Genomic DNA, 27,585 nt, shown 5'->3' with positions numbered 1-27,585 from the left:
CCTCCACCTCTCCTCCCCCCATCACCTCTCCTCCCCCCATCACCTCTCCTCCCCCCATCACCTCTCCTCCCCCCCTCCACCTCTCCTCCCCCCTCCACCTCTCCTCCCCCCTCCACCTCTCCTCCCCCCTCCACCTCTCCTCCCCCCCTCCACCTCTCCTCCCCCCCTCCACCTCTCCCCCTCCCCCTCTCCAACCCCCTCCCTCTCCCCTGCCCCTTTGACCAAGCTTTTGGCCCCCCCTCCTAATATCTCTTCCTTTGGTTTTGCGTCTCTGTAAGAAGAAGTGCCTTGCGATGTTTTTCTGTGTTAAAGGCACTATATAAATGCAAGTTCTTCCTTAAACGTGGAGACGGTTGTGGAGACAGTTGGACGCACCTGCTTCCTAAGTGATGGGCCATTCACCTATTTCTCTCTTTCCTGTCCTTTTTCTGCAGCTGTTTCGAGACACGATAAAGCTGGCAGTGTCGTACAAACAGAACAGCAGTGATTTCATGGACGAGGTGATGCGAGAGCTGGAGGTGAGTACTCACTCACTGCCTCACCAGCTGGGGAAAGGCCTGTTCACCGGGGGAACAGTGACTGCTCATTCCCCCTCCGCAATTCCCCCTCTGCAATTAGCCGGAGCAAAGCCAAGGCTTCGTGCCAGCTTCCCGAACATCTCTGCTCCCCTTCCGCAGGCGCTGGCTCTGGCTGGAGTACAGGGGTACAGGTTCGACAGGCCCCCTCACCCCCCAGTGCCTCAGTCATGGGGTGAATGTCGGCCAAGCTGTCTTCAGCTGACGCCCGATTTCCAATGGGAACCGCTGAGTAACGATCGGAAGTGGAAATAAAAAGAATCAAGCATTGCTGGAAATCTAAAATAAAGTACAGCTTAGTGAGCATCTGTGAGAGGGAGGAGGACAGGTTAACATGTGCGGAGTAGGCTCTTCATCACACCTGGATGATAGGGGAGTCCTTTAATGGAACTGAACAAAGAACAGGGGGGTGGGAGAGGAAGGCTTGTGGGTAGAATGGGTATTTGGAGAGAGGTGAGACTGGGGGTGACGGTGTTAAAAGGTGAAAGGAGGTGAAGAGAGTAAGATGGTGAGAAAGCACAGGGAGGAAAATGGAGGGGAGGGGGAACTGGGATTACTAGACACCTGGGAGGGGAGGAGACGAGAGTAGAGGGGAGGGGAGGGGAGGAGAGGAGAGTAGAGTAGAGGGGGAGTGGAGGAGAGTAGAGGGGAGTGGAGGGGAGGGGAGGAGAGTAGAGGGGAGGGGAGGAGAGTGGAGTAGAGTAGAGGAGAGTAGAGTGGAGGAGAGTAGAGTGGAGGAGAGTAGAGTGGAGGAGAGTAGAGTGGAGTGGAGTGGAGAGTAGAGTGGAGTGGAGAGTAGAGTGGAGAGTGGAGTGGAGGGGGGTGCAGAGTGGAGGGGGGTGCAGAGTGGAGGGGGGTGCAGAGTGGAGGGGGGTGCAGAGTGGAGGGGGGTGCAGAGTGGAGGGGGGTGCAGAGTGGAGGGGGGTGCAGAGTGGAGGGGGGTGCAGAGTGGAGGGGGGTGCAGAGTGGAGGGGGGTGCAGAGTGGAGGGGGGTGCAGAGTGGAGGGGGGTGCAGAGTGGAGGGGGGTGCAGAGTGGAGGGGGGTGCAGAGTGGAGGGGGGTGCAGAGTGGAGGGGGGTGCAGAGTGGAGGGGGGTGCAGAGTGGAGGGGGGTGCAGAGTGGAGGGGGGTGCAGAGTGGAGGGGGGTGCAGAGTGGAGGGGGGTGCAGAGTGGAGGGGGGTGCAGAGTGGAGGGGGGTGCAGAGTGGAGGGGGGTGCAGAGTGGAGGGGGGTGCAGAGTGGAGGGGGGTGCAGAGTGGAGGGGGGTGCAGAGTGGAGGGGGGTGCAGAGTGGAGGGGGGTGCAGAGTGGAGGGGGGTGCAGAGTGGAGGGGGGTGCAGAGTGGAGGGGGGTGCAGAGTGGAGGGGGGTGCAGAGTGGAGGGGGGTGCAGAGTGGAGGGGGGTGCAGAGTGGAGGGGGGTGCAGAGTGGAGGGGGGTGCAGAGTGGAGGGGGGTGCAGAGTGGAGGGGGGTGCAGAGTGGAGGGGGGTGCAGAGTGGAGGGGGGTGCAGAGTGGAGGGGGGTGCAGAGTGGAGGGGGGTGCAGAGTGGAGGGGGGTGCAGAGTGGAGGGGGGTGCAGAGTGGAGGGGGGTGCAGAGTGGAGGGGGGTGCAGAGTGGAGGGGGGTGCAGAGTGGAGGGGGGTGCAGAGTGGAGGGGGGTGCAGAGTGGAGGGGGGTGCAGAGTGGAGGGGGGTGCAGAGTGGAGGGGGGTGCAGAGTGGAGGGGGGTGCAGAGTGGAGGGGGGTGCAGAGTGGAGGGGGGTGCAGAGTGGAGGGGGGTGCAGAGTGGAGGGGGGTGCAGAGTGGAGGGGGGTGCAGAGTGGAGGGGGGTGCAGAGTGGAGGGGGGTGCAGAGTGGAGGGGGGTGCAGAGTGGAGGGGGGTGCAGAGTGGAGGGGGGTGCAGAGTGGAGGGGGGTGCAGAGTGGAGGGGGGTGCAGAGTGGAGGGGGGTGCAGAGTGGAGGGGGGTGCAGAGTGGAGGGGGGTGCAGAGTGGAGGGGGGTGCAGAGTGGAGGGGGGTGCAGAGTGGAGGGGGGTGCAGAGTGGAGGGGGGTGCAGAGTGGAGGGGGGTGCAGAGTGGAGGGGGGTGCAGAGTGGAGGGGGGTGCAGAGTGGAGGGGGGTGCAGAGTGGAGGGGGGTGCAGAGTGGAGGGGGGTGCAGAGTGGAGGGGGGTGCAGAGTGGAGGGGGGTGCAGAGTGGAGGGGGGTGCAGAGTGGAGGGGGGTGCAGAGTGGAGGGGGGTGCAGAGTGGAGGGGGGTGCAGAGTGGAGGGGGGTGCAGAGTGGAGGGGGGTGCAGAGTGGAGGGGGGTGCAGAGTGGAGGGGGGTGCAGAGTGGAGGGGGGTGCAGAGTGGAGGGGGGTGCAGAGTGGAGGGGGGTGCAGAGTGGAGGGGGGTGCAGAGTGGAGGGGGGTGCAGAGTGGAGGGGGGTGCAGAGTGGAGGGGGGTGCAGAGTGGAGGGGGGTGCAGAGTGGAGGGGGGTGCAGAGTGGAGGGGGGTGCAGAGTGGAGGGGGGTGCAGAGTGGAGGGGAGTGCAGAGTGGAGGGGAGTGCAGAGTGGAGGGGAGTGCAGAGTGGAGGGGAGTGCAGAGTGGAGGGGAGTGCAGAGTGGAGGGGAGTGCAGAGTGGAGGGGAGTGCAGAGTGGAGGGGAGTGCAGAGTGGAGGGGAGTGCAGAGTGGAGGGGAGTGCAGAGTGGAGGGGAGTGCAGAGTGGAGGGGAGTGCAGAGTGGAGGGGAGTGCAGAGTGGAGGGGAGTGCAGAGTGGAGGGGAGTGCAGAGTGGAGGGGAGTGCAGAGTGGAGGGGAGTGCAGAGTGGAGGGGAGTGCAGAGTGGAGGGGAGTGCAGAGTGGAGGGGAGTGCAGAGTGGAGGGGAGTGCAGAGTGGAGGGGAGTGCAGAGTGGAGGGGAGTGCAGAGTGGAGGGGAGTGCAGAGTGGAGGGGAGTGCAGAGTGGAGGGGAGTGCAGAGTGGAGGGGAGTGCAGAGTGGAGGGGAGTGCAGAGTGGAGGGGAGTGCAGAGTGGAGGGGAGTGCAGAGTGGAGGGGAGTGCAGAGTGGCGGAACCCAGTGCACTGACTGAGAACCCCTAGCTGTCAATGTACTGGCAAAGGGTGAACTGTCAGATACCCCGGGGACACCCAGTAGCCCCTACCTCTAAAGAATGGGAGAGAAAGCTAAGGTCTGAAGTGGCTCGTGTCCCTGTTCTGACCAGAGGGGAGAGTGGTCACTCTTCTTGAAACCTGCGTTGAGTAACAGTGTCAGAGGCCAAAGATGGAGAGGTATTATGTGGGAACTCTGGCTGACTTTCTCTAAGCCAAGGGCACCGAGGCCAGTGGTATCATCTCTACTGTTGCCCCAGCTAACTGGCACAGACCAGGGTCAACTCTGGGACCATCCCTGCCAGCTTGGCTCAGTATCACACCAGGAGTTGAATGAAGGCTTGAACTGGAGTCGGACAAATGATATCAAATCTGTGGTGATTCTTCCCGAGCCCCAAAGCTTTTGTGGCCCCCTCTAAATGGTATGATCCGCCTCCTACCCCCTCCTCTCCCTGGTGTGGTTTGACCCGAGTCTTGTTGGTATCTCTACATCCTGGGCCTTTAATGGTTCTGGGGCGATGGCGATCAGTTTTCTGGAGTGCACGGTATTCGCAGCGGAGGAGGGAGTGTGGGAGGGTTTAGTGCCAAGCCATGCTGACGGGTGGATCACCCAGTGAGATGCGAGTGGGGGACAGAGCTTGCTGCCTTTGGCCCATCGTGTTGGGGTCTGAGTCCTGCCCAGCTGCTAAATGTAAAGAAAGTTCCTATCTCCCAGTGCCTCGTCACTCCCTCCTGCCCCCCCCCCCCCCACACAGGTCACACTCTGTGGTCAGGGGGTGGGGGAGCTTTTCTGCAGCTGACGGCCACCCTCTCGTACCCCAGTCCACTCGCCATTTTTCATATACAGATCAAGAGAGTTATTCAACTATGGATGGCGGCACAGTGCAGCCTGATCCAATCACATTCTCACCTGGCATTCACAAACAAACGCTTCCCAGCAAAGCTCACCGGCTAGCGCTGGGGATCGGAAATCCTGGCGACTGACCCCTCCTCCCCCTCCACTCCCCCCCTCTCCCCCCCCCCCCCCCCCACTCAGGGCACTGAGGCCAAGTGTGGCAACAGTTGCTGCCCTGGCTGCGATCAGTGGACACAGCACAGGATGCCCTTTTTGCTCTGAAAGTTTGATGGAGGAAAGCGTGAAGTTTGAATTTACTAATCTCATTCACAAGGAGAGCGAATCTCATTCCCAGCTCGGTGAGGCACATAGCATGTGAAATTAACCTGCTCCCTGCAATTTCGGTTCCATCCCGTCTCCTATTCCAGCCGTGACAGGCCCTGCGTTGCTGGAGAAATTGTTAATTGGGTGGTTTCACACTGCGTAGGAGAGACTCATTGGTAAATGTGAGCCCGTTTGAAGGAGAATGTGTCCCTCCTGCCCTCCCCTGCATCCTCTGCCAATTCAAACACCTTTAAACAGGCCTATCTCCCTCTGCCTGTCTCTCTATCTGTTTATCTTTGTTTGTCTCTCTGTCCCTCTCTCTCTCTGTCCCTTTCTGTCTGTGTGTTTCACTCTCTCATATGTGCCTTTCTCTGGTTCTCTTTCTCAATTTCTTACGATCTGTTGCCCCCTGTGAGCCTTTGCCCCCTGTGAGCCTTTGCCCCCTGTGAGCCTTTGCCCCCTGTGAGCCTTTGCCCCTGTCTGCCTTTGCCCCCTGTCTGCCTTTGCCCCCTGTCTGCCTTTGCCCCCTGTCTGCCTTTGCCCCCGTCTCTCTCCCACCCACTCCCCATTGGTGCCAGTCTCTGGTTACCCACTGCTCTGGCATTTTCCATCACCATTTGGTTGCAGAACTAGTGCTCACCCAGTGGATGGCAGTGTTGTGCTGTAGTGCGAGGCCTTCTTTACCCAGCGTCCAGCTGCACAGCACAGGGAGGGGCTGTCTGAACAATCTGTGAATGCTGAGAGCCGTGGGCCGTGTGTGGTTAAACGCTGTGCCTTTCTCCAAGGTTCTCCCCACAGGCACCGGCCATTGTCCGATAGGTCATTCTCGACGTGGAAGGCATCTCAGCCAAGCCTGATCCAGCCACACTGAGAACTCCCCACGTATGTGCGGGGCAAGCACATATGTTTACTTACACGTTTATATGTGCACATGGGTATCTGTGTGTACACACGTATGTATGGGTACCTACATGTACACGTGTATATGTGCACGTGCGTGCCTATGTGTACACAGGCATGTAATATGTGCACAGACACACTCCCAGAATCACAATCACTGGAGCAAGATCCCTGGCTGAATTATTTTTTCCCTGCGACGACACCTTCCATCACTTTGCTGATGATTGAGAGTAGACTGATGGGGCGGTAATTGGCTGGATTGGATTTGTCCTGCTTTTTGTGAACAGGACATACCTGGGCAATTTTCCACATTGTTGGGTAGATGCCAGTGTTGTAGCTGTACTGGAACAGCTTGGCTAGAGGCGCGGCTAGTTCTGGAGCACAAGTCTTCAGCACTACAGCCGGGATGTTGTCAGGGCCCATAGCCTTTGCTGTATCCAGTGCACTCAGCCGTTTCTTGATATCACGTGGAGTGAATCGAATTGGCTGAAGACTGACTTCTGTGATGGTGGGGATATCGGGAGGAGGCCGAGATGGATCATCCACTCGGCACTTCTGGCTGAAGATGGTTGCAAACGCTTCAGCCTTGTCTTTTGCACTCATGTAGAGAAGATCAGTGTCGGGGCTGGAGGAGGTTACAGAGGATGTGTGGATCCCCGGGGGGGTGGGACAGGGAGCCAGTATGGACTCACAAGGAGGGCGACGGTTGAGAGGAACTGTACGTGGGACAGTAAACTGACAGTAAATCCACAGTAGCGGGAGTCTAGGAATGTGCTGGTGGGTTGCAGTTTGTGCTGGCTTAAAGCTAATACTTAGAGCTGGTCCCACGTGTTTGGACTCTGCATCTTTGTGTTAATACTGGAGCCCAGCAGTATTATAGCGCTCTCTCTCTGGCATGGAGTTAATAAGGAGGAGGGTGCCATAACATGTGTCACTTGGGTTCCGGGGGGTTTGGTGAGCATTGTGGTGCAACTACCATGGTGAGCATTGTGGTGCTACTACGATGGTGAGCATTGTGGTGCTACTACGATGGTGAGCATTGTGGTGCAACTACCATGGTGAGCATTGTGGTGCAACTACGATGGTGAGCATTGTGGTGCAACTACAATGGTGAGCATTGTGGTGCAACTACCATGGTGAGCATTGTGGTGCAACTACGATGGTGAGCATTGTGGTGCTACTACGATGGTGAGCATTGTGGTGGTACTACGATGGTGAGCATTGTGGTGCAACTACCATGGTGAGCATTGTGGTGCTACTACGATGGTGAACATTGTGGTGCAACTACCATGGTGAGCATTGTGGTGCTACTACCATGGTGAGCATTGTGGTGCTACTACGATGGTGAACATTGTGGTGCAACTACCATGGTGAGCATTGTGGTGCTACTACCATGGTGAGCATTGTGGTGCTACTACGATGGTGAGCATTGTGGTGCAACTACCATGGTGAGCATTGTGGTGCTACTATGATGGTGAGCATTGTGGTGCTACTATGATGGTGAGCATTGTGGTGCTACTATGATGGTGAGCATTGTGGTGCAACTACCATGGTGAGCATTGTGGTGCTACTACCATGGTGAGCATTGTGGTGCTACTACGATGGTGAGCATTGTGGTGCTTTTAGCCGCTCTCGATACCACCGTGAGCTGGGTTCTAGCCCTTCTCACCACCGTATAGATCAATGTGCAAATGATGGAACTTGTTTTCAGTCAGTTCCGAGAGCCACAATATCATTCCCGCTCCATTAAAAGACAATTTACTGACTCCAACCGCAAGAGACCTGCTGTTAAAAATTAATTAGTGGCAAGGCTTGGGTTTCATTTCATACTGCTCAAAGATTTGACTCTACTTAACATTAAATTGACTAAAATCTACACCTGCCGACAAACAACTCTTGTATTACTGAGCCTTAGGGGGTTTTCAGGGCGGGTCAGTTACAGCAGGAGCTGTTCAACATCTGAGCGGCCTCTGCCTCTCTAATTTGAGGCGTGTTATTCTCTTCTGTGTAACTATTCAGACTCCCTGTTTATTCAGGATAGGGGTTATTTACTGTATAACTGTACAGAGTCCCTGTTTATTCAGGGTAGGGGTTATTCACTGTATAACTGTACAGAGTCCCTGTTTATTCAGGGTAGGGGTTATTCACTGTATAACTGTACAGAGCCCCTGTTTATTCAGGGTAGGGGTTATTCACTGTGTAACTGTACAGAGTCCCTGTTTATTCAGGGTAGGGGTTATTCACTGTGTAACTGTACAGAGTCCCTGTTTATTCAGGGTAGGGGTTATTCACTGTGTAACTGTACAGAGTCCCTGTTTATTCAGGGTAAGGGTCACTCACTGTAACTGTACAGAGTCTCTGTTTATTCAGGGTAGGGGTTATTCACCATGTAGGATATAGAGATTTGTCCCAATGCTGTTCAGAGGGAAACATGGACTCCGAGCCACATTAGGAGTCATTAGTCAGGTGATCAGAAGCCTGGTCGAAGAAGTAAGTTTTGAAGGAGGAGAGAGAGGCAGAGAGGTTTATGAAGGGAATTTCAGAGCTTAGGGTTTAGTCAGCTGACGTCACAGCCACGTATGGTGGGGAAAAGGGAGTGGGGGGATGCACAAGAGTCCAGAGTCAAAGGAATAGAGTGTTCGGAGATGGTGTTATAGGGGATGGTGTTATAGGGGATGGTGTTATAGGGGATGGTGTTACAGGGGATGGTGTTATAGGGGATGGTGTTACAGGGGATGGTGTTATAGGGGATGGTGTTATAGGAGATGGTGTTACAGGGGATGGTGTTATAGGGGATGGTGTTATAGGGGATGGTGTTATAGGGGATGGTGTTATAGGGGATGGTGTTATAGGGGATGGTGTTACAGGGGATGGTGTTATAGGAGATGGTGTTATAGGGGATGGTGTTACAGGGGATGGTGTTACAGGGGATGGTGTTATAGGGGATGGTGTTATAGGGGATGGTGTTATAGGGGATGGTGTTATAGGGGATGGTGTTATAGGGGATGGTGTTATAGGGGATGGTGTTATAGGAGATGGTGTTATAGGGGATGGTGTTATAGGGGATGGTGTTATAGGGAATGGTGTTATAGGGGATGGTGTTATAGGGGATGGTGTTATAGGGGATGGTGTTATAGGGGATGGTGTTATAGGGGATGGTGTTATAGGGGATGGTGTTATAGGGCTGGAGGAGGTTACAGAGATGGGGAGGGCAGAGGACACGAAGGGATTTAAACACAAACATTAAAATTATAAATTTGATTTGTCAGGGGACTGGGAGCCAATGTAGGTGAGTGAGGACAGGGTTTATGGAGGGTGGAGTATGGGACCTTGGCCAGGAGAGCATGGAATGGTTCAGTCTGGATGGGACAAAGACATAGATGTAGCAGATTGGCTGAGGCAGGGGCAATATTACAGAGGTGGATGTAGACGGTCTTTGTGATGGGGTCAGACGCTCAGCTCAGGGTCATAGGTTGTCGAGGTTATGAACAGTCTGGTTCAGCTGGGGAGGGGGAGGGAATGGAATTGGTGGCAAAGTTCGAAGGTATGGGATGGGGGGGGGGTGAAGGTTATTGCATCCACCTTCCCAGTGTTTAACTGGAGGAAACTGTGGCTTATTGAAGATTGGATGTTGTATGAGCAGCGTGACCATATCGAGGTCGGCCAATGATGTACGTGTACCTAACACGCCAGGTGTTTATTATCCGACTTGCTCTCCTTGTTCTCCCCCCCCCCCCCCCCCCTCAAACCAGAATTTCGACCTGGAAGTGAAGGAGGACAACACTGCCAAGGATGACGACCAATCAAAAGACGAGAAATCCCAATCACCGTGACAATGTTTACAGAGGGGTGGAGCCTTGAAATAGGAGCAGGGACTCGGATGAACTCTGCTGTACAGGAAGACTCAGCTGTGACCTCTGACCTCTCAACTTAACTTTAACCCCCCCCCCCTGTACAGACTGAATAAGGAAGCTGCTTCGTGGCTTGTTTGATGTACGAGGGCCATGCTGGTTTGGATCGCAGGTTTGGGAGAGACTTTATTCACCCCTCCCGTCCCCTCTCCTGCCACTTGCTTGATCTGTTCACTTCTTTATAAATAGGGGAAGTGCAAAAAGGACAAGAATTGTTCAGCATTTTGGGGGCAGGGATACGATTGTGAACAATGCAATGTCTTGTACATAAATTTCAGAGCTAGGACGACAATTCTGCATATTTTCCCATCCTAGTGAGTGTGTAGCCCTGTTCCTCACACCCAGATCAGTGTGTCCCAATTGTGTATTGTTATAATGACCTTGGCCGTGCACTCGAAGAATTGATTGTGAATTGCCATCTGTCGTGTAGGCCCTCTCTGCAGGGCTTTTTATTTCTTTGTGGAGCTTCCCTCGCTCGTGCCCATGTTCACTCACTAAGCCTCGGTGCAGTGCAGGGCCATGTGGGTCCAGGATCTGTGAGACCACCCTGTGCAGGTGGGAAACACAAAGGGTTCTCCGGCTAACCAAGTGAGGAAGACCGTCACTGAGTGACACGGAGTGAGGTAGACCGTCACTGGGTGACACGGAGTGAGGAAGACCATCACTGGGTGACACGGAGTGAGGTAGACCATCACTGAGTGACACGGAGTGAGGAAGACCATCACTGGGTAACACGGAGTGAGGAAGACCGTCACTGGGTGACACGGAGTGAGGTAGACCATCACTGGGTGACACGGAGTGAGGAAGACCGTCACTGGGTGACACGGAGTGAGGTAGACCGTCACTGGGTGACACGGAGTGAGGAAGACCGTCACTGGGTGACACGGAGTGAGGAAGACCGTCACTGAGTGACACGGAGTGAGGTAGACCGTCACTGGGTGACACGGAGTGAGGAAGACCATCACTGGGTGACACGGAGTGAGGTAGACCATCACTGGGTGACACGGAGTGAGGAAGACCATCACTGGGTGACACGGAGTGAGGAAGACCGTCACTGGGTGACACGGAGTGAGGAAGACCGTCACTGAGTGACACGGAGTGAGGTAGACCGTCACTGGGTGACACGGAGTGAGGAAGACCATCACTGGGTGACACGGAGTGAGGAAGACCATCACTGAGTGACACGGAGTGAGGAAGACCATCACTGGGTGACACGGAGTGAGGAAGACCGTCACTGGGTGACACGGAGTGAGGAAGACCGTCACTGGGTGACACGGAGTGAGGAAGACCGTCACTGGGTGACACGGAGTGAGGAAGACCGTCACTGGGTGACACGGAGTGAGGTAGACCATCACTGGGTGACACGGAGTGAGGAAGACCATCACTGGGTGATACTGAGTGAGGAAGACCGTCACTGAGTGACACGGAGTGAGGAAGACCATCACTGGGTGATACTGAGTGAGGAAGACCGTCACTGAGTGACACGGAGTGAGGAAGACCGTCACTGGGTGACACGGAGTGAGGTAGACCATCACTGGGTGACACGGAGTGAGGAAGACCGTCACTGGGTGACACGGAGTGAGGTAGACCGTCACTGGGTGACACGGAGTGAGGAAGACCGTCACTGGGTGACACGGAGTGAGGAAGACCGTCACTGAGTGACACGGAGTGAGGTAGACCGTCACTGGGTGACACGGAGTGAGGAAGACCATCACTGGGTGACACGGAGTGAGGTAGACCATCACTGGGTGACACGGAGTGAGGAAGACCATCACTGGGTGACACGGAGTGAGGAAGACCGTCACTGGGTGACACGGAGTGAGGAAGACCGTCACTGAGTGACACGGAGTGAGGTAGACCGTCACTGGGTGACACGGAGTGAGGAAGACCATCACTGGGTGACACGGAGTGAGGAAGACCATCACTGAGTGACACGGAGTGAGGAAGACCATCACTGGGTGACACGGAGTGAGGAAGACCGTCACTGGGTGACACGGAGTGAGGAAGACCGTCACTGGGTGACACGGAGTGAGGAAGACCGTCACTGGGTGACACGGAGTGAGGAAGACCGTCACTGGGTGACACGGAGTGAGGTAGACCATCACTGGGTGACACGGAGTGAGGAAGACCATCACTGGGTGATACTGAGTGAGGAAGACCGTCACTGAGTGACACGGAGTGAGGAAGACCATCACTGGGTGATACTGAGTGAGGAAGACCGTCACTGAGTGACACGGAGTGAGGAAGACCGTCACTGGGTGATACTGAGTGAGGAAGACCATCACTGAGTGACACGGAGTGAGGAAGGCCGTCACTGAGTGACACGGAGTGAGGAAGACCGTCACTGGGTGATACTGAGTGAGGAAGACCATCACTGAGTGACACGGAGTGAGGAAGACCGTCACTGAGTGACACGGAGTGAGGTAGACCGTCACTGGGTGATACTGAGTGAGGTAGACCGTCACTGGGTGACACGGAGTGAGGAAGACCGTCACTGGGTGACACGGAGTGAGGAAGACCATCACTGGGTGACACGGAGTGAGGAAGACCGTCACTGAGTGACACGGAGTGAGGAAGACCGTCACTGAGTGACACGGAGTGAGGAAGACCGTCACTGGGTGACACGGAGTGAGGAAGACCATCACTGGGTGACACGGAGTGAGGAAGACCGTCACTGAGTGACACGGAGTGAGGAAGACCGTCACTGGGTGACACGGAGTGAGGAAGACCGTCACTGAGTGACACGGAGTGAGGAAGACCGTCACTGAGTGACACGGAGTGAGGTAGACCATCACTGGGTGACACGGAGTGAGGAAGACCGTCACTGGGTGACACGGAGTGAGGTAGACCGTCACTGGGTGACACGGAGTGAGGAAGACCGTCACTGGGTGACACGGAGTGAGGAAGACCGTCACTGAGTGACACGGAGTGAGGTAGACCGTCACTGGGTGACACGGAGTGAGGAAGACCGTCACTGGGTGACACGGAGTGAGGAAGACCGTCACTGGGTGACACGGAGTGAGGAAGACCGTCACTGGGTGACACGGAGTGAGGAAGACCGTCACTGGGTGACACGGAGTGAGGTAGACCGTCACTGGGTGACACGGAGTGAGGTAGACCGTCACTGGGTGATATTGAACCACTCAGGTCAGAAGGTCCCAGGCATTGATTTAGCTCATCTCTGCCAAGGCACCTGTCCAGGTGAGGTGTCCGGCCTCTATATCCTTGGACTATGAAGGGGAGAAGCAGCTGGCGTTCCTGCTCCCGATTACTGTTCAGTGTCTCCTGTTGGAAAGTCTGTGTGTGTGCGTCTGGATATCTGGTGAGGGCAGGATTAGCCTGGACTGACATCCTCTGTTCAGTGTGTAACCCGCCCACACTCCCTTTTTGGCCTCTTGGGCGTGGTACTGGGGGGGCGGGAGTCCTCGTCTGTGGAATCCGTACCCCAGCGAGAGTCAGCCGGCATCTTCACAAGGGCAGGGAAGGATCAAATAGCGGGTTCCACATTGTTCCTCTATTTATGTTTTTGTTTGATGGAGTTTGTATTGCTCATCTCTCCTTACTGTGAATCATCTCACTGTGGCATTAATTAAAAAATATCGATTGCTCCCTGGGGTTTATTCTGTGTGTAATCAAATCGTTTAGAAAGTGACGGCTCGTAGTGAGACCAAGCTGCTCGGCCCAGCGTCCATCTCGACGTGATCCCTGACCGCAGCTCGGCCCAGCGTCCATCTCGAGGTGATCCCTGACCGCAGCTCGGCCCAGCGTCCATCTCGAGATGATCCCTGACCGCAGCTCGGTCCAGGGTCCATCTTGAAATGATCCCTGACCACAGCTCAGTCCAGGGTCCATCTCGAAATGATCCCTGACCGCAGCTCGGCCCAGCGTCCATCTCGAGGTGATCCCTGACCGCTGCTCGGCCCAGCGTCCATCTCGAGGTGATCCCTGACCGCTGCTCGGCCCAGCGTCCATCTCGAAATGATCCCTGACCGCTGCTCGGCCCAGCGTCCATCTCGAAATGATCCCTGACCGCTGCTCGGCCCAGCGTCCATCTCGAAATGATCCCTGACCGCTGCTCGGCCCAGCGTCCATCTCGAAATGATCCCTGACCGCAACTCGGCCCAGCGTCCATCTCGAGGTGATCCCTGACCGCAGCTCGGCCCAGCGTCCATCTCGAAATGATCCCTGACCGCTGCTCGGCCCAGCGTCCATCTCGAAATGATCCCTGACCGCAACTCGGCCCAGCGTCCATCTCGAGGTGATCCCTGACCGCAGCTCGGCCCAGGGTCCATCTCGAGGTGATCCCTGACCACAGCTCGGCCCAGACAGCAGTGGGACTTGCTACAACTGACCTGCTCCCTTCCTCTAGCAAAGTGGAAAATCAGCAGGGGTCTCAATCCAGATAGTCCCACCTGGTCTGTGATGTTTCCTACAGTTGAATAGCCTACTGCACTCGCTGTCCAGGCTCACACCTGAACAATGGTCACTTGGGTGAGACGGTGGAGCCTCCCTGGAAGCTGCAAACTGTAATCCAGAAAAAGTCAGCACCTTCACGGGAGCAGAGAAGCAGCATTGTTTCAAGAGATCTTTTATCGTGCACTTCCTCCGACTGTCAGGCAGATCACAGACCAAGGGATTCAGACCCACCCTCAGGCTTCAATCATATCTTCAGTTGATGAGAGTGGAATGGCTGGTTTGCCTCTACATTGAAATTTGGGGAGGTGAAGAGGGACCGATGTTCTTTCCAAATGACCTGGTAAATGGTTTTAATGATTTATTTACGAGGTGACCTGGGTTTCAATCCAAGCCCAGGCAGGTCGAATGAAAGGCCCTTCTCTGCTTTTGGCTTTGAGTTCTATGTGAAATGATTTTGGACCCAATCTCAATCTAGTTTCCACTGGAGATCGATACACAACATGAAAGTGACCTTGATCCTACACTGAGCAGGAATTTCGTCCAGAGAATTTCACACTGGGGTGATAGGGAGCACTCTCCTCAGTGTGGATTGATGGGACAGTGTAGAGGGAGCTTTACTCTGTATCTAACCCTGTACCTGCCCTGGGAGTGTTTGATGGGACAGTGTAGAGGGAGCTTTACTCTGTATCTAACCCGTGCTGTACCTGCCCTGGGAGTGTTTGATGGGACAATATAGAGGGAATTTTAACCTGGCTGTAGCTGATGTCGGTGGGTTAGCAAAAGTAAAAATCTTCCATTTCCTGGTACAAGTGGCCTCTTTTAGCTGAGTGTAAAAATTCCCTCAAAAAAAGTTGCTGTTTCATAGTTCAGACCCTTCCTGATTAAGCTGCATCAACAGACCAGCGAGTGTAGGCACAACTGTCAAGGAGACCCTAAGATTAGGGACACGGCTCTCTATTCATGGTCTGATTAGCTTTGTCTTTCATTCCCGAAAGTGCATAGTTGAATGAATTAATCCAGTGTTCGAGGTTCACTCAGTTAGTCTTCAACCAGACAGCCGGGTAACCTGGCCTTCAGAAATCACACACCGGCAGTGGCTGGCGCAGACTCGATGGGCCGAATGGCCTCCTGTGTTGTAAATTTTCTATGATTCTATAAGCCTGGGTTTTCATTAATTAAAACTCACTTGTAAATGAATCCGTCCTGCATTGGTTTGAGTGGGCCCGTCCTGCATTTGGTTGAATGGGTCCGTCCTGCGTTTGGTGTGAGTGGACCCGTCCTGCGTTTGGTGTGAGTGGACCCGTCCTGCGTTTGGTGTGAGTGGACCCGTCCTGCGTTTGGTGTGAGTGGACCCGTCCTGCGTTTGGTGTGAGTGGACCCGTCCTGCGTTTGGTGTGAGTGGACCCGTCCTGCGTTTGGGGGTGGACCCGTCCTGCGTTTGGTGTGAGTGGACCCGTCCTGCGTTTGGTGTGAGTGGACCCGTCCTGTGTTTGGGGGTGGACCCGTCCTGCGTTTGGTGTGAGTGGACCCGTCCTGCGTTTGGTGTGAGTGGACCCGTCCTGCGTTTGGTGTGAGTGGACCCGTCCTGCGTTTGGTGTGAGTGGACCCGTCCTGCGTTTGGTGTGAGTGGACCCGTCCTGCGTTTGGTGTGAGTGGACCCGTCCTGCGTTTGGGGGTGGACTCGTCCTGTGTTTGGGGGCGGACCGGATATGCGTGTACCAGTGGGTTGCTGCGTTTTTACGAGTGGACTTGACTGTGTAGATGCTGATGGAGCCTTTCTGCATTCGCATTTTTGTACAGCTTTTCCTTAAAAGAAATACCCATTCCCTGCCCCCACTCCCCATCTGAGCCTCGCTCTCTGGTATTTGATTCAGACAAAGATCGCAGCTCTGACCCACTCTTTGACCTCATATCGATGCTCATGTGTAAATTATTTTTCTACTTAATATTGTTTCGAATGATTTCAGTCAGATGGTGCATCTTTGCCAGTGGCAATTGTGCCGAGTCAGTAAGTACCTTGCGTTGGGCAGTCTTCCAGAGAAATAAATCCCTGTTTAATGAAAGCTGCAGCTGAAATGTTGAGTGAATTTTCTGCATTTATTATTGAAATGAGAGGCTCTGCAAAGGAAAAGCATAAATTAGTCTGAACATCAACTGTTGTGTTTTGCTCAGGAAATTTCAAGAGGCCTATCAGTTCCACCCCCACTCTGCAACCCCCCCCCACCACCCCACCCCACTGCCTCCTAAAGCTGATTCTAAGGAAATGAAGCCATGAAACTAATTGGCTTCAGTCCTCCTTCAAATATCAGATCTACAGTAGATATTCTCTTGGATTCAGCATCAACAGTCACTCCCAGAAGTGGAACTCGCATTCCCTATGATCTGGGAACATGGGTACAGGAGGTGATTCAGCCCCTCGAGCCTGTTCTGCCATTCAGTTAGATCTTGGCTGATCCGTTTCTTAACTCCACCTACACGCCTTGCTTTCACATCCCTTAATCCCCTCACCTAACAAAAATCCATCAATCTCAGTTTGCAATTTTCAATTGACCCCCAGCCTCAACAGCTTTTTGGGTGGAGAGAGTTCCAGATTTCCACTCCCCTTTGTGTGAAGAAATGCTTCCTGACATCACCCCTGAACGGCCGAGCTCTAATGTGGGGAAATGGAAAATTATTCACTTTGGTAGGAAGAATAGAAAAACAGAATATTTTTTAAATGGTGAGAAACTATTAAATGTTGGTGTTTAGAGAGATTTGGGTGTCCTTGTACACAAGTACATAAAGTTAACACGCAGGTACAGCAAGCAATTAGGAAGGCAAATGGTATTTTGACCATTATTATGAGGGGTTTGGAGTACAAGAGTAAGGAAGCCTTACTGCAATTGTACAGGGCATTGATGAGACCACACCTGGAGTACCATGTATAATTTTGATCTCCTTATCTAAGGAAGGATATACTTGCCTTAGAGGCGGTGCAATGAAGGTTCACTAGATCGATTCCTGGGATGAGAGGGTTGTCCTAGGAGGAGAGATTTAGAGAATGGGCCTCTGTTCTCTGGAGTTTAGAAGAATGAGAGGTGATCTCATTGAAATATATAAGATTCTGAGGGGACTTGACAGGATAGATGCTGAGAGGCTGTTTCCGCTGGCTGGAGAGTCTAGAACTAGGGGACGTAAGGGGTCGGCCATTTAGGACTGAGATGAGAAATCTCTTCACTCAGAGGGTTGCGAATCTTTGGAATTCTCTACCCCAGAGGGCTGTGGATTTTTGGACTCTAGGGGAACCGAGGGATATGGGGTTCGGGCGGGAAAGTGGAGTTGAGGTCGAAAATCAGCCATGATCTGATTGAACGGCGGAGCAGGCTCGAGGGGCCGAATGGCCTACTCCTGCTCCTATTTCTTAAGTTAAGTTTATGCCCCCTTGTTCTAGACTCCCCCGCCAGAGGAAATAGTTTCTCTCTATCTACCCTATCAAATCATTTAACCATCTTAAACACCTCAATTAGATGACCCCTTAATCTGGGGAATTTGTTTAGCCAATATCTGTTAACCGTTGGTGTGACCAGTGGCTGTAACAGTAAGACCCCTATTGTGTACTGGATAGTGTGATGTTGCTTTTACCATCTTTGTTTAGCAGGCCGATTGAAACCATTCCAATGAGGCACGGCCAATCGCGGAGCAACAAACTGGTTTATTTTAGGTGAAATATGTCCATTCTCTTATCACTTTTCGTAAACTTCAAAATATTAAAGTACATGACTGATCCCACCATGGGCTAAACTCACTTATAAGTTAGCTGCCCCTATGCTAACTGGCACTTGTCTGAGAGAGTGAGACCTCTTTCCCCATCAGAATGTTCCAGAGAGAAACTGCCAACTGATGGAGTGACAAAGGCTGACCCTCTTTCTCGTCCTCTGTGTCAAGGATCTGCTTGCCGAGTCGTCAATCAAAGCTACCACTTTGAATGAGAACTCCCTCTCCCTTCGTGTGGAAGCTATGACAACTGCAGTGTTTAGCTAAGCCGTCTCCCTCTCCCTCTCCTTGAATGGAAACCATTCCTTCATAAAAGATGTGAACAGCTCCTAGAATGTGCTGGGTGACTCCCCGTTGTCTCAAAACTGATGTGGCAGGTGAGAGTACAGACCTTCGATGGATGATTAGTCTGGTATTCCAACTAACTGTCCTAAACAATGTCCCTAGATGATTTGTATGTTTGTAAATTAACCCTTTTGTAAGCTGAACCTAACTTTATATCAGTAACAATATAAATTAAACCAGAGTGTTAGGATACCAGTGCTTAGAGGGTTAAATTGTAAGGACAGGCTGGATTGTATTCTCGTAAGTTTAGAATGTAGGGTGACCTGATCCAGGAATTTGAAATGATTTAGGGTAGATACAGAGAAACTTTCCTCTGGTGGGGAATCCAGAAAATTCGAGCAAGGCCGTTTACAAGTGAAATCAGGAAGCACTTTTTCACACAAAGGGTAGTGGAAATCTGGAACTCTCTCCCCCAAGTGACTGTGGACGCTGGGGGTCAATTGAAATTCTCAAGACTGAGATCGATAGATTTTTACTAGGTCAGGGTATCGAGGGATATGGAGCAAAGACGGGAAAATGGAGTTGAGGCACAGATCAGCCATGATCTAATCGAGTGGTGGAAGAGGCTCAAGGGGCAGAATGGCCTCCTCCTGTTCCCATGAAAGAGAACTGTGGCTGATGTTAGAGAAACCTCTGGAAAAATTCCTCCCTGACTCAGTAAGGCAATCGAGCCAACTCAAAGACACCATGGTTTACCCAATGCTACATCACTGGATGAACTCAGCTTCCCCCTCCCCACCCTCTCACCATCTGTCCCAGTGCACACGGGACTGGATCCCCCTCCCCACCGTCTCACCATCTGTCCCAGTGCACACAGGACTGGATCCCCCTCCCCACCGTCTCATCATCTATCCCAGCACACGGGACTGGATCCCACTCCCCACCGTCTCACCATCTGTCCCAGTGCACACAGAACCGGATCCCCCTCCCCACCGTCTCACCATCTGTCCCAGCACACGGGACTGGATCCCCCTCCCCACCCTCTCACCATCTGTCCCAGCGCACGGGACTGGATCCCCCTCCCCACCGTCTCACCATCTGTCCCAGCACACGGGACTGGATCCCCCTCTCACCATCTGTCCCAGCACACGGGACTGGATCCCCCTCCCCACCGTCTTGCCATCTGTCCCAGCACACGGGACTGGATCCCCCTCCCCACCGTCTCACCATCTGTCCCAGCACACGGGACTGGATCCCCCTCCCCACCGTCTCACCATCTGTCCCAGCACACGGGACTGGATCCCTCTCCCCACCGTCTCACCATCTGTCCCAGCACACTGGACTGGATCCCCCTCCCCACCCTCTCACCATCTGTCCCAGCACACGGGACTGGATCCCTCTCCCCACCGTCTCACCATCTGTCCCAGCACACGGGACTGGATCCCCCTCCCCACCCTCTCACCATCTGTCCCAGCACACGGGACTGGATCCCCCTCCCCACCGTCTCACCATCTGTCCCAGCACACGGGACTGGATCCCACTCCCCACCGTCTCACCATCTGTCCCAGCGCACGGGACTGGATCCCCCTCCCCACCGTCTCTCCATCTGTCCCAGCACACGGGACTGGATCCCCCTCCCCACCGTCTCTCCATCTGTCCCAGCACACGGGACTGGATCCCACTCCCCACCCTCTCACCATCTGTCCCAGTGCACACGGGACTGGATCCCACTCCCCACCCTCTCACCATCTGTCCCAGTGCACACGGGACTGGATCCCACTCCCCACCCTCTCACCATCTGTCCCAGCACACACAGGACTGGATCCCCCTCCCCACCCTCTCACCATCTGTCCCAGCGCACGGGACTGGACAGGACCAGGAAAGACCATTTCTAACTGGACCACGCGGGGGGTCTCACTGTCAGGACCTCTACTTGATTCATTCCAACCCCTGTGGGAAGTAACTTGTCACAACGAAAAACGGCAAAAGATTAAACACTCTGAAATGTGACCTGGGCCTGAACTCAACCGAGTGACTCTCCCGGATCTCAGTCTGACAATACAAACTACATCAATGGTCATCGCCCAGTCCCTCACACAATACAAACTACATCAATGGTCACTGCCCAGTCCCTCACTCCGTACAAACTACATCAATGGTCATCGCCCAGTCCCTCACACAATACAAACTACATCAATGGTCATCGCCCAGTCCCTTACACAATACAAACTACATCAATGGTCACTGCCCAGTCCCTCACACAATACAAACTACATCAATGGTCATCGCCCAGTCCCTCACTCCGTACAAACTACATCAATGGTCATCGCCCAGTCCCTCACTCCGTACAAACTACATCAATGGTCATCGCCCAGTCCCTCACTCCGTACAAACTACATCAATGGTCATCGCCCAGTCCCTCACACAATACAAACTACATCAATGGTCATCGCCCAGTCCCTCACTCCGTACAAACTACATCAATGGTCATCGCCCAGTCCCTCACACAATACAAACTACATCAATGGTCACTGCCCAGTCCCTTACACAATACAAACTACATCAATGGTCACTGCCCAGTCCCTCACACAATACAAACTACATCAATGGTCATCGCCCAGTCCCTCACACAATACAAACTACATCAATGGTCATCGCCCAGTCCCTTACACAATACAAACTACATCAATGGTCACTGCCCAGTCCCTCACACAATACAAACTACATCAATGGTCATCGCCCAGTCCCTCACACAATACAAACTACATCAATGGTCATCGCCCAGTCCCTCACACAATACAAACTACATCAATGGTCATCGCCCAGTCCCTCACTCCGTACAAACTACATCAATGGTCATCGCCCAGTCCCACACAATACAAACTACATCAATGGTCATCGCCCAGTCCCTCACACAATACAAACTACATCAATGGTCACTGCCCAGTCCCTCACACAATACAAACTACATCAATGGTCATCGCCCAGTCCCTCACACAATACAAACTACATCAATGGTCATCGCCCAGTCCCTCACACAATACAAACTACATCAATGGTCATCGCCCAGTCCCTCACACAATACAAACTACATCAATGGTCATCGCCCAGTCCCTCACACAATACAAACTACATCAATGGTCACTGCCCAGTCCCTCACACAATACAAACTACATCAATGGTCATCGCCCAGTCCCTCACACAATACAAACTACATCAATGGTCATCGCCCAGTCCCTCACACAATACAAACTACATCAATGGTCATCGCCCAGTCCCTCACACAATACAAACTACATCAATGGTCATCGCCCAGTCCTTCACACAATACAAACTACATCAATGGTCACTGCCCAGTCCCTCACTCCGTACAAACTACATCAATGGTCATCGCCCAGTCCCTCACACAATACAAACTACATCAATGGTCATCGCCCAGTCCCTCACACAATACAAACTACATCAATGGTCACTGCCCAGTCCCTCACACAATACAAACTACATCAATGGTCATCGCCCAGTCCCTCACCATCCTTCAAGGCTCCCGGCCTATCCTGCTGTGCAGTTATTTCATTATTTGTACCTGTACTTTAACATATTGACCAGGAATCTTTTAACTGGATACACTTCCAGCTCCTTTTCAACAGGGGGTTTGTTGGTTTAGAACAAAATGTTTCACTGTTACAGAGTAAAATAGGTTTTTTGAAGTATTGTTTTAAGAAATGTAATGTCTGAATAATATTGATTCTTCTGCAACACTGGGTTCCCATTTCCTTTCCTCACCTGAAATGTTGGGATGTAGTTGAGGTTTAGTTGGGATGTAGTTGAGGTTTAGTTGGGGTTTAGTTGGGGTTTAGTTGGCATGAGGTTGGGGTTGAGTTGGGATTTAGTTGGGATGTAGTTGGGGTTTAGTTGGGATGAGGTTGTGATTTAGTTGGGATGTAGTTGAGGTTTAGTTGGGATGTAGTTGAGGTTTAGTTGGGATGTAGTTGAGGTTTAGTTGGGGTTTAGTTGGGATGAGGTTGGGGTTTAGTTGGGGTTGAGTTGGGATTTAGTTGGGATGTAGTTGAGGTTTAGTTGGGATGAGGTTGGGGTTTAGTTGGGGTTTAGTTGGGATGAGGTTGTGATTTAGTTGGGATGAGGTTGGGGTTGAGTTGGGGTTTAGTTGGGGTTTAGTTGGGGTTTAGTTGGGATGAGGTTGGGATGTAGTTGGGATGTAGTTGGGGTTTAGTTGGGATTTAGTTGGGGTTTAGTTGGGATGAGGTTGGGATTTAGTTGGGATGTAGTTGGGTTTTAGTTGGGATGTAGTTGGGGTTTAGTTGGGATGTAGTTGGGATTTAGTTGGGATTTAGTTGGGATGTAGTTGGGTTTTAGTTGGGACGCTGTAGGCTGCTCTCCTTTACCTCTCCTCTCCTGAAGGCAGGTGATGGCTCACTCTGACCATTGTTTTACAGCAACTATCCATCCCCCAGTACTTCAACAAACTGACCATTCTTCACGGTGTGAGGCTGGACGATGAGTGCCAGCTGCCTATTCGACTGTTTGGGGCATCACAGTCGAGTCCAATCTTGTCCTCAGCTGATGACCTTCTTTGAGCTGAAGACACTGGACATCAATCGGGAGCAGGAACCCTGGCTGATTTTACGCCTCCCCCTACCCCAGAATACTGAGGCCAAAGTAGAGCTGCTCCCAGCTGAGGCCAGCTAACTCGGAACAGGACTCAATACCTTACTGGGAATGAACTTACCAACTGGGCCAACGAGGGGAGTAAAGGGTTAATATCTAACCACTGAGCCCCCCCTCCCCCCACCCATAACCCCACCCACTCTGTGCTGTTACATCCACCACCTTGCCTGGGGCAAGTGCGCCAGCAAGACCGATGCTACAAGTCACCTTTAGCAGTGAGTGGGTTAAGAGGTGAATGTTTGCTTGGTTGAGATGTGGGGACAGGGCTCAGTGTGTTTACCTTGGGTGCATTCTGCTGTTAAGTCTGCCCTTGCTGAGATCTCACCATTGTGGGTTGGCCATTTTTTGTATAAAGATGTCTTCTAAATGCCAGGTTGGAATCTCAGTCTCCCGTATAAAAAAATCAACGAGAAAAGGCTATTTCCTGCTTTAAAATTCCATCCCTCTAGTTTCGAACACCCATTGCAGCATCGAGCTACACCCTGAATATCTGCAGTATCTCCTCTACTCCCCTGCCTGTCGGATTATTGTAAACATCTCTCTCTCTCTCTCTCTCTGAATAAAGACTTTCTTCCTGATATCTGTGTTAAATTCACTTTTCATGAATGTAAATTGATTTCCTCTCCTCCTACGCTCCTGCTTTCATTTGCTGTCATATTCTGTGTTACCATTTTCTATTCCGGTGATGTGGGCAGGATTTTTCTCGGAGGGTGTGGAGTTATCCAGACCTGAAAAACAGTCAAATAGGAATTTCACAATAAGGTTCAAGTAGAAACATTATTACTTCCATTAATCTAACAATTCAAATAAAGCAAATAAAAAGAAATAACAGTCTTGTTGGGACAAAAACTCTAAGCCTGCAGTCCAAGCTCTGGCCGATCAATAACTTTGCTACGATTCACTGTAATATCCCAGTGAACATTTAGAAGCCCAAACCCAACGAATGGCTTTTCACTGGTCCAATTGCGGAACTGACCATCTCTGGAAGAACATGTTGTTTCTGTGTTTCTATCGAGTGATCTGAGGCACGAACTTTCGAAAGTGGGTCCGACTTTAAGAAAAAGCTGAGACTGCGCTTATGGGAGTGGGTGTGTGAGTGTGGGTGTGTGCGGGTGTGTGTGTGGGTGTGTGTGGGGGTGGGTGTGGGTGTGTGGGGGTGGGTGTGTGTGCGTGTGTGGGTGTGTGGGTGTGTGCGGGTGGGGGTGGGTGTGTGCGGGTGTGTGTGTGGGTGTGGGTGTGTGCGGGTGTGTGCGTGTGTGGGTGTGTGCGTGTGGGGGTGTGTGTGCGTGTGCGTGTGTGTGTGTGTGTGCGTGTGTGGGTGTGTGTGGGGGTGTGTGTGTGTGTGGGTGTGTGTGCGGTTGTGTGTGGGTGTGTGTGCGGTTGTGTGTGTGCGGTTGTGGGTGTGTGTGTGTGTGCGGTTGTTTGTGTGGGGATGGGTGTGTGTGTGTGTGTGGGTGTGCATGTGTGGGTGTGCGTGTGTGGGTGTGTGTGCGGTTGTTTGTGGGTGTGTGCATGTGTGGGGGTGTGGGTGTGTGTGCGCGGGTGTGTGTGCGCGGGTGTGGGTGTGTGTGGGGGTGGGTGTTTGAGTGGGGAGTGTGTATGGGGTGTGTGTGTGGGTGTGTTGTGGGGGTGTCTGTGTGTGTGGGGGGATGTGTGGGTATATGTGTGGGTGTGTATGTGGGGGTGTTTGCAGGTGTGTGTATGTGTGTGTGTGTGCGGGTGTATGGGTATGTGTGTGTGTGCGGGTGTGTGTATGGGGGGGTTTGTGTGTGGGTGTGTGCGCGGGTGTGTGCAGTTGTGTGGGTGTCTGTGGGTGTGGGTGATTGTGTGTGTGTGGGGGTGTGTGTGCGGTTGTTTGTGTGTGTGGCGGTGTGTGTGATTGTGTGTGTGTGGGGGTTTGTGTGTGCGGTTGTGTGTGTGTGTGTGGAGGGTGTGTGTGTGTGGGTGCGGTTGTGTGTGTGTGTGGGTCTGTGTGCGGTTGTTTGTGTGTGGGTGTGCGGTTGTGTGTGTGTGTGGGTCTGTGTGCGGTTGTTTGTGTGTGTGTGTGTGTGTGCGGTTGTTTGTGTGCGGTTGCGTGTGTGTGGGTCTGTGTGCGGTTGTGTGTGTGTGTGTGTAACACTATTAGCATCACTGGACTGCTGTCCACAGTAACAGAGTTTGCTGACTCGGGTAAGTGGATGCTGTTGTACCTCCGCCTGTTAGAACCATCCTGAGCTCACACACTCCCCACAGACACTTGTTAATAAGCAATAAGAAAGATTCGACCTAATTACACACTGTGTCTGAGCTGAGGATCGGTGGGGTCCCTCTGCGGACTGAGCAGAGCAGCTGTCAGACCTGAATAGTGATTAAAATCCTGGGCTCGCTCCCCACTTATTGCCGCAGAGAGGATGTCTCACTGGCTGCATTGTGCAGGGAGACGCAGGGCTGTGGTGTGATGTCTGTATTGGTCGGCATTTGGGATTCTCACACTGTAGATTAGGTAATCTGCTAAAGAAATCTACATGTTAAACAGCTGCACAAATCAGTCCCTCCAACTCTCTGTCTTTCTGATTCTCTTTGTTTCTCTCTCTCTCTAGCTCTCTATCTCTATCTCTCTCTCTCTCTTTCCTCTCTATCTCTCCCTGTCTCTATCTCTGTCTCTGATGCTTTCTCTATCTTTCTGTTTCTCTCTATCTCTCTCTCTGTCGTTCTATCTCTGTTAAAACAACACAACCTGCATTTATATATCGCCTTTAACGTAGTAAAACGTCCCAAGGTGCTTCACAGGAGCGATTATCAAACAAAATTTGACACCGAGCCACAACAGGAGATATTAGGACAGGTGACCAAAAGTTTGGTCGCAGACGTAGGTTTTAAGTTTAATTTTAAAGGAGGAGAGAGGCGGAGAGGTTTAGGGAGGGAGTTCCAGAGCTTAGGGCCGTGGCAGCTGAAGACACGGCCGCCAAAGGTGGAGAGATTAAAATCGGGGATGCGCAAGAGGCCAGAATCGGAGGAATGCAGAGATTTCGGAGGGTTGTCGGGCTGGAGGAGGTTACAGAGATAGGGAGGGGCGAGGCCATGGAGGGATTTGAACACGAGGATGAGAATTTTAAATTTGAGGTGTTCCCGGACTGGGAGCCGATGTAGGTCAGTGAGCACAGGGGGTGATGGGTGAACGGGACTCGGTGTGAGTTAGGATACGGGGCCCGGGACTCAGGGAATTCACTCAACTGATGGAGTGAGTCTGAGTGACAGGGACTGAGGGAGTGAGTCCAAGTGACGGGGATTGAGGGAATGAATCTGAGTGACAGGGACTGTGGGTGTGAGTCTGAGTGACAGGGACTGTGGGAGTGAGTCTGAATGATGGGGACTGGGGGAGTGAGTCTTGAGTGACAGGGACTGAGGGAGTGAGTCTGAGTGATGGGGACTGGGGGAGCGAGTCTGAGTGACAGGGACTGAGGGAGTAAGTATGAGTTATAGGGACTGGGGGAGTGAGTCTGAGTGACAGGGAGTGAGTCTGAGTGACAGGGATCGAGGGAGTGAGTCTGAGTGACGGACAGGAGGAGTGAGTGAGTGACAGGGAGTGAGTCTGAGTGACAGGGATCGAGGGAGTGAGTCTGAGTGACAGGGATCGAGGGACTGAGTCTGAGTGACAGGGACTGAGGGAGTGAGTCTGACAGGGATCGAGGGAGTGAGTCTGAGTGACAGGGATCGAGGGACTAAGGGAATGAGTCTGAGTGACGGAGAGTTGTACTGAAGTAGAGAGTGAAGTTTTAGTTAAGAAGCTTCCTAAGGCAGTGTTTATCCAGGTGAGAGAGGATTAAGTACTTGTTATCTTTGGATCCAGTGTCGACTACAAAATGTTCAGGTCCTGTTGAATGTTTTACATTTCTATATCTTTCACAGTCGGTTTGTCCTGTTTAATTAGAGAATTTCCCTGTGGGTACAATATGTCAGTAATCCTCTCAATCATTCATTGAAGGATTAACAAGACCCTGGCTCTGACAATGACTATAAAGTGTTGTAAAACCTTCCCACTTTCACTTCCAGCTTTCAAGGACCATGAAAACTGGACCATGGAACAACAACTACAACAACCTGCATTTATATAGCGCCTTTAATGTAGTAAAACATCCCAAGGCACTTCACAGGAGCAATTATCAGACAATTTGACACTGAGCCAAATAAGGAGATATTAGGACAGGTGACCAAAAGCTTGGTCAAAGAGGTAGATTTTAAGGAGCGTCTTAAGGGTAGAGAGGCGGAGAGGTGGAGAGGTTCAGGGAGGGAATTCCAGAGCTTAGGACCTAGGCAGCTGAAGGCACGGCCGCCAATGGTGGGACAAAGGAAATCAGGGATCCCAACTGGGCCAATGCCTCGGATTTTATACTGGGAATTCAATGGGAAGAGTCAAAATGCCTGGATCTCTTCCATGCTCTTTATTTGGGCAAATGGAAATCTTGTGTCTTTCAATTCCTGGGAGAGAATGCTGCTTCTTGTCTCAAAATCCAACCGTCAGTTTGTACCAACCCCTTTTGATCAATGTGGGGGAATCCAGAATAAGAGAGGCACAATCTTCAAATTAGAGCCAGGCTGTTTAGGATTGAAATCAGGAAGCACTTTTTCACACAAAGAGCAGTGGGAATCTGGAACTCACCCCCCGGCCCCCGGCCCCCCGGCAAAAGGCTGTGGACACTGGGGGTTAAATGAAATTTTCAAGACTGAGAATGATAGATTTTTATTGGGTCAGGGTATCAAGGGATATGGAGCTAAGGGGGGTAAATGGGGTTGAGGTACAGATCAGCCATGATCTAATTGAATGGCGGAACAGGCT

At 52.5% G+C, this 27,585-nt stretch overlaps 1 protein-coding gene across 2 annotated transcripts in view; it reads left to right on the top strand.

Moving 5' to 3' along the window:
• Positions 1-23,563, top strand: part of rabl2 (RAB, member of RAS oncogene family-like 2) — a 36,298-nt gene extending 12,735 nt beyond the window's left edge. Inside the window, exons 7-8 of one of the 2 annotated variants that reach the window (XM_068005262.1) lie at positions 435-518; positions 22,538-23,563. In XM_068005262.1, coding sequence (XP_067861363.1) covers positions 435-518; positions 22,538-22,678 — 225 coding nt within the window. In that variant the 3' untranslated portion in view covers positions 22,679-23,563. Of the gene's footprint in view, positions 1-434; positions 519-9,470; positions 13,315-22,537 lie in introns of those variants that run through there. The other variant, XM_068005263.1, reaches the window with a different exon arrangement.
• The last annotated feature ends 4,022 nt before the right edge of the window (positions 23,564-27,585 follow it).

The sequence above is a fragment of the Heptranchias perlo genome, chromosome 24 (assembly GCF_035084215.1).
Source record: "Heptranchias perlo isolate sHepPer1 chromosome 24, sHepPer1.hap1, whole genome shotgun sequence".
In the NCBI taxonomy this organism is placed as follows: Eukaryota; Metazoa; Chordata; class Chondrichthyes; order Hexanchiformes; family Hexanchidae; genus Heptranchias; species Heptranchias perlo.
Note: the sequence above shows the minus strand (reverse complement) of the source record. Positions and strands in the feature narration are given on the sequence as shown.